The sequence below is a fragment of the Nymphalis io genome, chromosome 24 (assembly GCF_905147045.1).
Source record: "Nymphalis io chromosome 24, ilAglIoxx1.1, whole genome shotgun sequence".
NCBI classification, from domain to species: domain Eukaryota; kingdom Metazoa; phylum Arthropoda; class Insecta; order Lepidoptera; family Nymphalidae; genus Nymphalis; species Nymphalis io.
Window position 1 is genome coordinate 5,386,890 of NC_065911.1, and position 13,096 is coordinate 5,399,985.

A 13,096-nucleotide genomic window follows, 5' to 3' on the forward strand; every position below is an offset into this window, starting at 1 on the left:
TAACCTTTTGTTGTTGACTAATGCTCCCTATTGTACATCGGAAGCGTCCGTAACGATGTAATTTGTCTTCGTCATCTCGTAATGGACTGATGTCACTTGATGTATGTTGTCCAACCATCATTACAAGTCTTGACGGACTTCTTCTGAGAACTTCAGTGGGGCTCGAGGGTTCAGACGAAGGTTTTTGCCGTGGCGCTGCAAAGTGCGGCAATGCAACCTTCCCCGGTGAGTGATGAAGGTTGCAAAGTTGAGATACCCTAAGAGGCGTTGTGCCTGCTTGAGGGTCCAACTAACTACTGCAAGTCGAGCTTGTATGTACTGGCCGATCTTTGAGACCTTTTCCTGGGGAAGGGATTTGGTGTTGATTTGAGTATCCCAATTTATTCCCAGAAATTCTATAGACCTTGTCGGTGTGACGATGAACTTTTCGAAGTTGATGTACCATCCGAGACTGGTTAGCAAGTTGACAGTTAATTTTACCTGGGCTTCCAGCTGGTCTCTGGACTGATGAGCCAGGAGATAGTCGTCCAGGTAGACGATGAGGCGGAGTCCTTGCTCTCGAAGCTTTTCTGCAGTCCAGTTCGTCACAGATGCGAACATTTTGTGCTTTTGGTGCCGCCGCTAAGCCGAACGGGAGGCAGGTCATCTGCCACAATTTGCCTTCGTAGCTGATGCGTTGGTAACGCCTGTGCTGTACTTTGATAGGCAAGTGGTAATAGGCTTGGCTGAGATCTAGCTATGCCATCCAATCTCCTGATTGAAGGAACTTGGGCATCTGATGGTGATTTACCAAGTTGAAGTGTTTTGGGGTCAGGTATCGATTTAGGGCTTTCAGATTGAAAATTACCCAATTTTTTTCCGTTACTCTTTGTTATGATAAACAACGGGGAAATAAAACTTGGGGTAGGGGGTGCAGGCTCTAAAATTCGATTTTGAATCATTTTTTGTATCTCGTTTGACATTAATGCTGACTTTGGAGTCTGGTACTCCTTCAAAACTTCTTTTGTTGGAAAAATTAATGGAGGTGCTTGGATGAAAGGAATACGGGCACCTGATACCATTTTTAACATAGCCTGTGGTGGATTTAAGGCGGCCCACTTCTTTGTGAAGAGCCTTAAACAACCCTCTGCAAAACCACTCGAGTCATTTACTTTTAAAACTTTGTTTACTTTGTCTGTGGCTTTTATGTCCCCCCTTTTGACTTGAGCCTTGATATATACTAGACTTGAGAATTTGTCATTTTGCTCCGTGGAGCATGAAAGGCAGCTGCGCGAGCGGCGTGAGTGGCGCGAGCGGCGCGCGCGCTTCGGTGTATGCTGCAGTGACTCCTTACTCACAACACTTTCGCCACTATCACTATCACTAGAGCTCGATGAACGTTTAGAACGAACCGTCAAACGCGCGGTGCCCAGAGCACCGTCCGACATCGTATCGTTAACGATACCCGCGCGCGGAATCGATTTCGCGCTCAACCGACGGTTTTCGCGAATTATTCGGTACAGTCACGTTTTCTTGGTCGTTAATTTCCATAATAATCACGACCACGAATAGGAAAAACGAAGACAGAACTTTTTACTTCACTTCTCAAAAGTTCAAAACGTCTTAGACAAATTTCGATAAGCAGCTAAAGCGAGCGGTTCGAAGAACAACGCAAAAACTTCAAAAAATTATGGCGGCTTGTGGAACTACACTTTACAAAATAAGTTGAGGGCGCCACTGAGCAGTCACTTTTGGAAGGAAAACCGAGACATCTAGCGGCCAGCGGCGGAACGAGTACAATGTACTCTCATAATGGACTTCAGACGTCAAACGGAACACATAATATACAAATAAAAAAAAGTAGTAACTAATTAAATTTTAAAACAAATTAATTATTTATACTAAAAGAAACATCACATTTATTCATGAAGCATGAAAAGTATGAGAATATTACTAAAATTTGAGTACTTGGCTTGGCTTAGAATAAAAAAATCTTTTTACTAACAATAGTATCATGTACTGGTGGTAGGGCTTTGTGCAAGGTCGTCTTGGTAGGTACCATCCATTCATCAGATATTCTACCGCAAAACAGCAGTATTTGACATTGTTGTGTTTTGGTTTGAAGGGTGAGTGGGACAGTGTAATTACAGGCACAAGGGACATAACATCTTAGTTCCCAAGGTTGGTGGCGCTTTGGCTATGTAAGCGATGGTTGACATTTCTTACAATGCCAATGTTTATGGACGTTGGTGACCACTTACCATCAGGTGGCCTATATGCTCGTCCGCCTTCCTATTCTATATAAAAAAATGTTATTAAAAATAATTCGATTTTATTTTTCAAATTATTTATTACTTCAAAAAAACATTTTCCGTAATATCGTATCTTGCAAAAATGTGCGACGTGACATTTTTGAACACCCACCCAGAGGTGTTAATTGACTCCCTTCAACCCTGATTGAGACGAGTTCGCCGTACTCTATTCAAAAAACAATATGTGCTTAATTCGTTCGTCTCGTGTTTCAGACTAGCACGTGTCGGCTTGCACGAACTATGGCTTCTTATGGTTTCCAACCGAGACATTTGATACTTTAACAATAAATAAGAAGTGCGTTGTGATTGTGACGAACATCCTGTATATTTGGTGCCTTAATAACTTTTTAATTGATTAATTCATTTTAATTACTTTATCTATAAATAGTATTAAAGAAAGTCGTTTAGTGTGACGCGCGTCCTTGTATTCGGGGTTTTATCAACATTTAGTCAATTTTTTAGTTTTTTTTGTACAAAGAAATTATTAACTTCAAATCGTAGCCTGTGGCTTGTATTGCCTTGTGGCTAGTTCTTAATTGTTTACATTTTTTTTTTCTTAAACAATCTTTTAACAATATAAACGTTAATTTTATAGGTTAATTATTTGGTTTAATATAATATTTTATTATTACTATTCTATATTGCTTTTAAGAGTGTACTTTAATAACGTAAAGTTTTGTAAAAATTTTTTATCAGTTTTACGCCTCTGCATCAAGCCGCTCAACAAGGACACACTCTCATCATACAACTTCTGCTGAAAAGCAACGCCGATCCGAATGCTCTATCTGCGGTAATCTTGTTTTATTTTATACTGTCTAAATATTAATTCAGTTACAAAAATAAGTGATTCACTTTATTTATTTTTTCTTATTAGAAAATTGTCTACGTCTTCTCTTTAATTATATAATTTCTCTAATACCTTAAACGTAATTGTTTGCTTGGTAAAATGGCTGGGATTTCATGAAATTTTATCTCAGAGATAGTTTATATTAAATTCTATTATGCAATCGGGTATAGAATACTTTTTTATTTTGAGTATATATTATTGTATTAATATGAAAGTGTACTTTCGAATTTTATAATAAACGGCAATTATCTCAATTAATCACGATAAGGGTTAGTCGATTGTCCGTCCCATTCTGACGCTCGCCTCCCCTCCCCAGAGCGGGCAGACGGCGTGCGCGCTGGCGGACCGGCTCGGCTACATCAGCGCCGTGGAGGCGCTGCGACCGCTCACCGAGAACACGCTCAGCCAGGCCGTCGGCGACGGTGAGTGCCACACGCTATACCTTATCGTTTTGTTTATTTACTTAACGCTTTGTTATGCGTACTATAAGTAAAATAAATAAGGAGTAGACACGTACATACAAAATCTAAATAATCAGATATATAATAATGAAAGCGTGTTTTTCACACCGGTACACTCAACCTCTTCGACATATTGGAATAAATTATGACATACAAATTGATTATAATTAAATATAGCTACATAATAGCCGAGCCGAGACAGTCCAGTAGCTGAAACACGTGCATGTTAACCGAAGTTAGCTGGTTCAAAACAGACACACCAGTGTATTTTCATGTGAAAATAAAATACTGAATTAATTAAACTGTGTTCCGTGCCGGGGTGAATGTAAATTTCTTAACGCGTACCACGTGCGCTATCGGTTCAGTCAGGTGTTCGATATTTAACCGACCAACTTGTGTACAATATTTTTCTATTCTATTCGTTCGCTGTCATAGCAAATATTAAAACGTATACTGACGTTTTGTGTTCCCCTAGCTGATTACGGGTACGACATATTTTTTAATAGGATAAGTGTAAGGCTAGTCGAGCTGATGGACAAGCTCGCGCTCGTTGCTATAGAACCATCCGTTTCTGTAGATTACTATAAACGCTATGACGTCACTGATGGAGTTTTCTCGCTTATTGAGGTGAGGGGCAGAAATTAGAGCCATGGGCAATCAGTTTCTTTAGAAGTATGCACAGGTTACTTAATTATGATTCAGGCAATGACTTAATTTTTAATACGATATTGTCAAAGCTTTGTGTCTGCGTATTTGCGTTGAACAATTTATGAACATTATTATTATAATATTGAAAAATTAAAAAAAAAAACATTATAAATGGTTAATCCGTAATCCGTAATCCGTAACAGCCTGTGAATGTCCCACTGCTGGGCTAAAGGCCTCCTCTCCTCTTTTTGAGGAGAAGGTTTTGGAGCTTATTCCACCACGCTGCTCCAATGCGGGTTGGTAGAATTCACATGTGGCCGAATTTCAGTGAAATTAGACACATGCAGGTTTCCTCACGATGTTTTCCTTCACCGTAAATCACGAGATGAATTATAATCACAAATTAAGCACATGAAAATTCAGTGGTGCTTGCCCGGGTTTGAACCCACGATCGTCGGTTAAGATTCACGCGTTCTTGCCACAGGGCCATCTCGGCTTAAATTAATTTATTGATCGATATTCACCTTGTTATTAGCTAAGACAAAACCGTCTAGTTTTAGAGATTGTAACATATTTACGACAAATTTATTTAATCAATACACTAAAGCGAATGAAATATTGTATATGTATGATTTAATTGTCGCCAACACCAAAAGCTTATGCAATATTTCATTGTACTGAAATCGGATAGAACCGGTTTTCAAACGTTCTTGCACACATACTAACAGTAAAGTTAAAGTTAAGTTAAGTGAAAGCTTCTAAAAAAACATTTTTTTACATACAAGTAGGTAAAATTACGATGAAAATGTATATTTCCAACCAGTGGAAAACAAGAACGCCCAAAGGTTGCGCACGCGCAAACTTTGATCTAAATCTGCTCGCAGCGCTACTAAATTTAATGATATCCGCCAACCGTGCATAAATTGAAAACTGGACAATTGCCAACAAGTGAAATGCAGACCACACAGCATTCTCTTTAACGATAAAATAAAATGAAACAATTGTAGCCATTATGGTATCGCAATAAAGTTCAAACTTCCCTGAACAAAATCCATGAAAACTCGAATACCCTATGTCGCTATTAATTTACTGCACTGTCATATTCGTAAGCCGTAATTGAGGATTTTCGTTATTTAATCCTTGTTAACGGTTCTTGACGTGTTACTGATTCATATTAAATATAGATTATTGGAGTTGATTTGACATAAAACAAATCTTAAAATAGTAGTATAACTTTAAAAAATATATATCCTGCTTCCAAACAAACACATCAACACAAAAAACGCACGCATATATACTTATACAAATTGCACGCACACAAACACACGTTTAGAAGTTATATACTATTTAAGTACCTACATAACTAGTTAAGTAGTGCTCTGAGTGAATGAATAACATGTCACTTGAAGGAGCTACGCCCTGCAATACAGGTTTCTAGCATTTAGACTAACGCTTAGGGTTCATCATAAATTCGTCATCACTTATAATAAATAGTAAGTGGAAAGGTCGTAAAATATTTAAAGCTTGTTGCTTTGCATTACGTTTTCTGCAAGTTATATATGTGTGTGTATGTGCAGCAAAATGTGAAAGATTTTTTGAGTAAATATGATAGTCATAACATTTGCACAAGGAACAAACACAAACGTATTACTCCTGTCAATTGACTGCATATTCAGTAATTATTTTGTGGGATATTTCTTTTGCAACGGCATTCCCGTAAACGCTCAAACTACCTCTATTTCTAAATAATAAAAAAAAACATTGTAATGTTTCTCCGCAAAAGATTTTTATAGAATTAGTGAGTGATTGTTTGGTTTTATTATATAGTTCTTTAGTCAGAAAGCGATAGTCAGGAATAAAACTTTTAATAAATTATACTTAACTATTTGCAGACCTTGTAAACTGGCTTTACTCTTTTGGCTTTACTGGCTTTACTGCCTTCGCTTCCAGGTTATTTCAAATTAAAAAAAAAGTATATATAATTCGGCTATTATTGTATATTACTTTTTGTAAAGGATGGGATATAAAAAAATAAAAATAAAACTGCTGAGTTTCTTTCGCCGGTTTTTCTAAGGTCTGATGTGCTTATTTCCGAACCGGTGGTAGATTTACGACAATCAATAATTAAGTGTAAAGCTTCTATGTTGAATAAATAGTTTTGACTTTGACTTACTATAATTTTTTTAATAAAACTTTACAAAAATACGTAAAGTTACTTACGGGATAATAAATGGAAAAGTATAACATCATTTAAACGAATCTACTCGGTATAGTCGATGCATATCTTAACAAGTAAGCGATTTGCATCGTAACAACAAATAAACCCCTAATACGTAGCAACAATGCTCTTTTGTACGTCGTTTTAACTCGAATGCTTAACGAATGCTTAATAACTTACACTATCTGTTATTTATTAAAAGCAAGTGATTCTTAGTAATCGAAAGGGATCGTTTGTTTTTAATTATCGCGCACCAAATGATATTTGCAAGCGCTTTTGAATCGAAAAATAATGTAAGTGAAAGAAAATATTATACGTTTTAATAAAAAAATCGTATATTAATAACATAAACCGAGTGGCGTATAAATTTCAAATATTGCTTCTTATGGATGAATATCTTGCCTTATCTCAGCTTTTACCCATTGTTCGCTTATTATCCTTGTTTTAATATACGAATACGTTAAAATAAATCTATTTGCATGTTTATCAACTACCTCGTTAGTCTAGTGTCCAATGAAAAGGCAGATATCGAATTCCTGGGTTCAAGGTTAGGGTCACTATCAAAAGTCGTACCACTAATGAAACTTTTCATTACTTCCGTAACCGTAACAGCCTGTGAATGTCCCACTGCTGGGCTAAAGGCCTCCTCTCCTCTTTTTGATGAGAAGGTTTGGAGCTTATTCCACCACGCTGCTCCAATGCGGGTTGGTAGAGTTCACATGTGGCAGAATTTCAGTGAAATTAGACACATGCAGGTTTCCTCACGATGTTTTCCTTCACCGTAAAGCACGAGATGAATTATAATCACAAATTAAGCACATGAAAATTCAGTGGTGCTTGCCCGGGTTTGAACCCACGATCACCGGTTAAGATTCACGCGTTCTTACCACTGGGCCATCTCGGCTTTTTTTTCATTACTTGTTAAACTATAATTTAAAATTAAATGTTCATAATTGTTTAATCTGCTTTCTTTTGTACTTTTAAGCTGTAATTATAAATTATACATTCATTAAAGAGTATTTTCTATATCTACGAAATACAGACTTGCAATATGTACTACGCGTATTTGTTTCTTTTTTTTTTATCTTATTATTCATGTATTTCGCAAGATTAAATCGACCTCTCAGTATAACTTGTTCGATATTTGTAATTCAAATAAATACAACTCGTTCTATAAATCTCTTGTAAAACATTTTATATATAATAACATTACAGAAATCTGACTTACGAAATGAAGGTTTTATGATAAACAAAATTGAAATCTTGATATTTGAAGAAATTTTTTAATTTTTTTTTAAGCTTTAGAACAAATTTTGTTAACACATATCACAATATATTTGTGGATACAATTATGTATAAATGACTAGGCTATCGGTTACCACTTTTTCTGACAAGTAATAAATAAGATCTTAAAAAAGAAAGGTAGAAACGTATAGTCTGTGTTTGTTTGAACGCACTAATCTCAAGATTTAATTTAAATAAATACTTTTGCATTAACAGCCTGTTAATGTCCCACTACTGGGCTAAGGCCTCCTCTCCTTTTTAAGGAGACGGTTTGGAGCTTATTCCACCACGCTCCTCCAATGTGGGTGAGTAGAATACACATGTGGCAGAACTTCAATGAAATTAGAGACATGCAGGTTTCCTCACGATGTTTTTCTTCACCGAGATTCTTCAAGCCCGAGATGAATTATAAATACAAATTAAGCACATGAAAATTCAGTGGTACTTGCCCTTGCTTGAACCCACGATCATCGTTTAAGATTCACGCGTTCTAACCACTAGGCCATCTCGGCTTTACTTTTACGCTAGAAACCTATTTATTGAAAATGGTTATACTATATAACCCACGTTAGCGGAGCAGTAACGTTATAAGAGAGTTAAAATACATTTCAGCTATACTGTACGTACAAATAAACTACAAATAAAATATCTTATGTAAATACTTAAATAAGTATATCTTGATATTTGAGTACAACTCAATTAAAAATAAAGTATCAAATAGTGTCTAGTAAGAAGTAATAGTTGCAATGATTATTCATTAAAAGTAATTCATTCAACTTTGACCCACTTAGCTATAGAAAGCCTTATACACTTTAAAAATACAAACGCAAATAGCATTCTATGTCCATATTGTACGCAAATCAATTGAATGGCCCACCGTCCTTAATGTAGCGATGAATTATTCATTCCTTACCTATTGTAAACACCATATGTAACTTCGATGCTCGTTAAATTGCAGTGGACTGCGATTTTTAATCATGTCAATTGCCTACGAATACCATTTCAGTGAAACGCTGTTTATATTTTTTTCTTCTAAATGTACATCTGTGTCGTAAGTTGTTACGAATTAGATTTGTTTCTTATTGTTATGTATGGGAGATGCAGTTAATGTCATTGTGAATATAAATACTTTATTTTATCATATTATAAATATATGTTTATTACTTGTACAATATCACATAAGGCTCTCTTTTTAACAAGTTCAAAAAGATGTTGGACTGATTACATATAAATGGAAACATTTTGGGATTATGATTAAAAACTAATGTAACACAAGTAATTAAACTATAAATATATCGTGAGAGATGCTATTGGCTTGAAATATAATTTTAAAAGATGTTAAGAGTAATACCAAAAATTAAAAATACTTCAAATATCGTACTCCCACTGAAAACCAACGCTACGGGATCGTCCTAAAAATTTGAGTCGAAAGCCTATTCGTTACGTCACGCTCATTTGCAAAGGTAAACCATTTTTATTAACTTATTATTCTTTATTATTATGTTTTGTTTCGATCATTTTTATCTTATAAGTTTATAGTGTATTCATTCCTTACCTATTGTAAACACCATATATATATATATATATATATATATATATATATATATATATATATATATATATATATATAATTTCAATACATAATATATTGTGGTCGCGTACTAGCTTTATAATATTGAACTGCAAGATCCTGAACATAAACATTTAGATAAGCAACGTTATTGTAAATATGAACTATTTATAGAAACTTGCATATTACAATGCATATCCGCTGTTGCCTGACATCATTTTCTAGTACATATAAAATATTAATTTTTCCACCTTAACCCACGATCATTTGCACACACACAAAACACAATTGCTTGCGGGCAAGCACCACTGAATTTTCATGTGCTTAATTTGTGATTATAATTCATTTCGTGCTTGACGATGAAGGAAAACATCGTGAGGAAACCTGCATGTGTCTAATTTCACTGAAATTCTGCCACATGTGTATTCCATCAACCCGCATCGGAGCAGCGTGGTGGAATAAGCTCCAAACCTTCTCCTTAAAAAAGGGAGAGGAGGCTGAAAAGACTGTTACAGTACAGTTACAGTAGCGATAGCATTGAGTGTATCATTGATCTTTGTTTAATAACATGTATAGCGAATTCCAATGGCAGAAGGAATACAGATAAATAAAGCTTAGATTAACATATTCCATGCGATTATCTATTAGTTCTGCCATGTTGTCCACAAGAATCGTTTTAAAACAATCCCTGCCAATCGATCTAGATGAAATTTTACACATTTTTGATGTCGATGACAATATATAACACAAAACATAGTTTTTTTTTAGAAAATCAGGCAAAACCACGTTACTAACCATATTTTGTTTAAAAAAAAGGTTTTATGATTTTTATATTTATATAATTTTTATGTCGGGAAAACAATCTCATAATGCGCACAGCTGCTCTAAGATACATTTATATGATAATAATAAGAATAATTTCGTTACCCATAAAGAATTTCGAAATGCATCAATAATAGTCATTTTTTAATGTAAATTGTAAATACACTAACACACTTTCGCGTTAACTTAATTCAACTTTACACTGCATACATTTTATTACCACCAGACAGATTTCGTCTCGTATAAAATTTTCAATCACGAGTTTTTCACTAATAAAAAAACGAAAATATTATCTATGTTTGTTCATGAATAACAATTGCACATAAAAGACTAGGCATATTCATAAAAGATATGTTTCGAAACATGTGGTCACTCTAATTGTAGACCAGCGTCTGTCGCATTTCCATGCATCTCCGATCCAAGTCATTATCTAATCTATACACAATAGATGTCATAGACTTGCACAGTTCTAAGCAGACGTGTTCGTGGTGCCGCTCTGTAAACATCTACGACGATATTTATCCCAAAAGCTTCAGTGTAATTGGGTGTACTGGATCGAACCCTTTTTCCGTTCGGGTAAGTTTTAATCACTATCTAAACACAATTAAACGAACGATCGTTTTATATTGACTAATATTATCAATTTCGAAGCCTAAACGTTCTAATTTTGAAATATTCTTTGTATATTTTTTTTATTATGGCTCTTATATGTTTCTTTATGTACCTAGCTGTGTTACAAAATGTTTTTCATTCAAATGACTAACTATGATAACCTAAATACTAGCTCACGACCTCAACCTACGATCTTATTGCCGATTTGTCTTAGCCAAGAATATAATTATCGTTGTATAAATAATATATAAAACTGTAACTAACTGATTTCATGACTGCTCTATTAAATAAGACCAAGGATCATTGAGACCAACGTAAAAATTTAACGTTATACTTTTTTAGAGACGAGGAGTAAAAAGAAGGAGATTCCGTTGTTTTTTTTTTATAAAATTTATCTGAATATGAATAAGAATAAATAATTGTTTAATTAAACTGCATACTTTAAATAATAATAATATTATTTAATGTTATTGATAACTAAAAGATTTTTTAGATATAAGTTATAATTCCTGGCATTCCATACTAAGACAAGGACAAACTTCAAAGACTATACTAGCGCTTTACCTGCGGCTTCGCTCGTCAAAATTCAGAATTGCTAAAAACAAATCATAAATCTTCCTTCAAAAAAGTTTTCATACAACCTACTGTTTAAAAGGGACCAGTATGTAATTTTTTATGATGTTAGCCTTAGTGGTTTAGGCTATGCGTTGATATATCGATTTTATTTTGACGAGCCGGTTGGCGTGGTTGGTAGATACTTGCCTTTTCACGCCGAAGGTTGTGGGTTCGATTCCCACCAAGGACAGACATTTGTGTGCATGAACATGTCTGTTTGTCCTGAGTCTGGGTGTAGTTTTCTATATAATTATGTATTTACAAAATAAAGGTAGTATATGTAGTATATCAGTTGTCTGGTTCCCATAACACAAGCTTTGTACAAGCTTAATTTGGGATCAGATGGCCGTGTGTGAAAAATGTCCCAGGATATCAGATATATATGATAATAGAGATAGGTATAGTTCATAGGACGTATGTATATCCCAATTAACAAGAAATACCTCAGCTTTATTCAAACGATATGCCGATATGTTCAAAGGTTGATTAGTTGCAATTGATTGAATGAGTAACGTGTTCTTTTAATTGATAATTAATAGACTATGTGTATTTATTATAATTGTAATTTGTTGCTTATGAAACAAATTGTTAATATATGTTGTTATTAACTATTCCGGTAACGGAATCGTTGACTAGTTTATAAGGTTGCAGATTCCATTGCTCCGGCTTCGAATCCTGGGTCGGCATAATAAAAGTGTTTTTTTTTTTATAGAATAGGAAGGTGGACGAGCATATGGGCCACCTGATGGTAAGTGGTCACCAAACGCCCTTAGACATTGGCATTGTAAGAAATGTCAACCATCGCTTATAGCCAATGCGCCACCAACCTTGGGAACTAAGATTTTATGTCCCTTGTGCCTGTAATTACACTGGCTCACTCACCCTTCAAACCGGAACACAACAATATCAAGTATTGCTGTTTTGCGGTAGAATATCTGATGAGTGGGTGGTACCTACCCAGACGAGCTTGCACAAAGCCCTATCACAGATAAGGTTTGTCTGTCAAAAATTCTAAGCATTGATTTAAGAAGTTGGCAATTTTCATTCGCCAGTGCTTCGAAGGAAAGTACAGCCGTTGGTCCTATATTATATATTATTATTTATATTATATATATTAAACAATAATAGTACACATGAATGTTTCATAGCTCTACACAGTAGCGGTTTTGCAGTTTGAGTGTGTGTGTGTGTGTGTGTTATGTTATGTTATGTAATAAAATTTTCATTTACTATTTCCATTATAAATTAGCTTCGTTTTGAAAGAGAATTTCTAATTTTAAAAAGCTTTCAAATCAATAAAATTAACTTGAATCGGTGATAATATATTTATTTATTCTTTGTTCGGGACATAAACAGTACAAATGTACAAAATAATAAATAATTTAAAGATAACACATAAATCGATCAAGTTTTACTGATAATTTGTACAGAAAATAAGCAGAGAACAAAAGATACAGATAAATAATAAAAAAAAATAGAAAAAAATGAACATTCACTGGTGGTAGGGCTTTGTGCAAGCTCGTCTGCGTATGTAACACCCACTCATCAGATATTCTACCGCAAAACAGCAGTACTTGGTATTGCTCCGGTTTGAAGGGTGAGTGAGCCAGTATAATTACAGGCACAAGGGACATAACATCTTAGTTCCCAAGGTTGGTGGCGCATTGGCGATGTAAGCGATGGTTAACTTTTCTTACAATGTCAATGGCTATGGGCATCACCATCAGG

The 13,096-nt window shown here is 34.9% G+C and overlaps 1 protein-coding gene across 4 annotated transcripts in view; it reads left to right on the plus strand.

Moving 5' to 3' along the window:
• LOC126777816 (ankyrin-3-like) overlaps window positions 1-13,096 on the plus strand; it is a 131,723-nt gene that overhangs the window by 69,589 nt on the left and 49,038 nt on the right. For all 4 annotated transcript variants that reach the window (XM_050500988.1, XM_050500985.1, XM_050500984.1 and 1 more), the window contains exons 16-17: window positions 2,988-3,081; window positions 3,455-3,560. In XM_050500988.1, coding sequence (XP_050356945.1) covers window positions 2,988-3,081; window positions 3,455-3,560 — 200 coding nt within the window. The remainder of the gene's footprint in view (window positions 1-2,987; window positions 3,082-3,454; window positions 3,561-13,096) is intronic.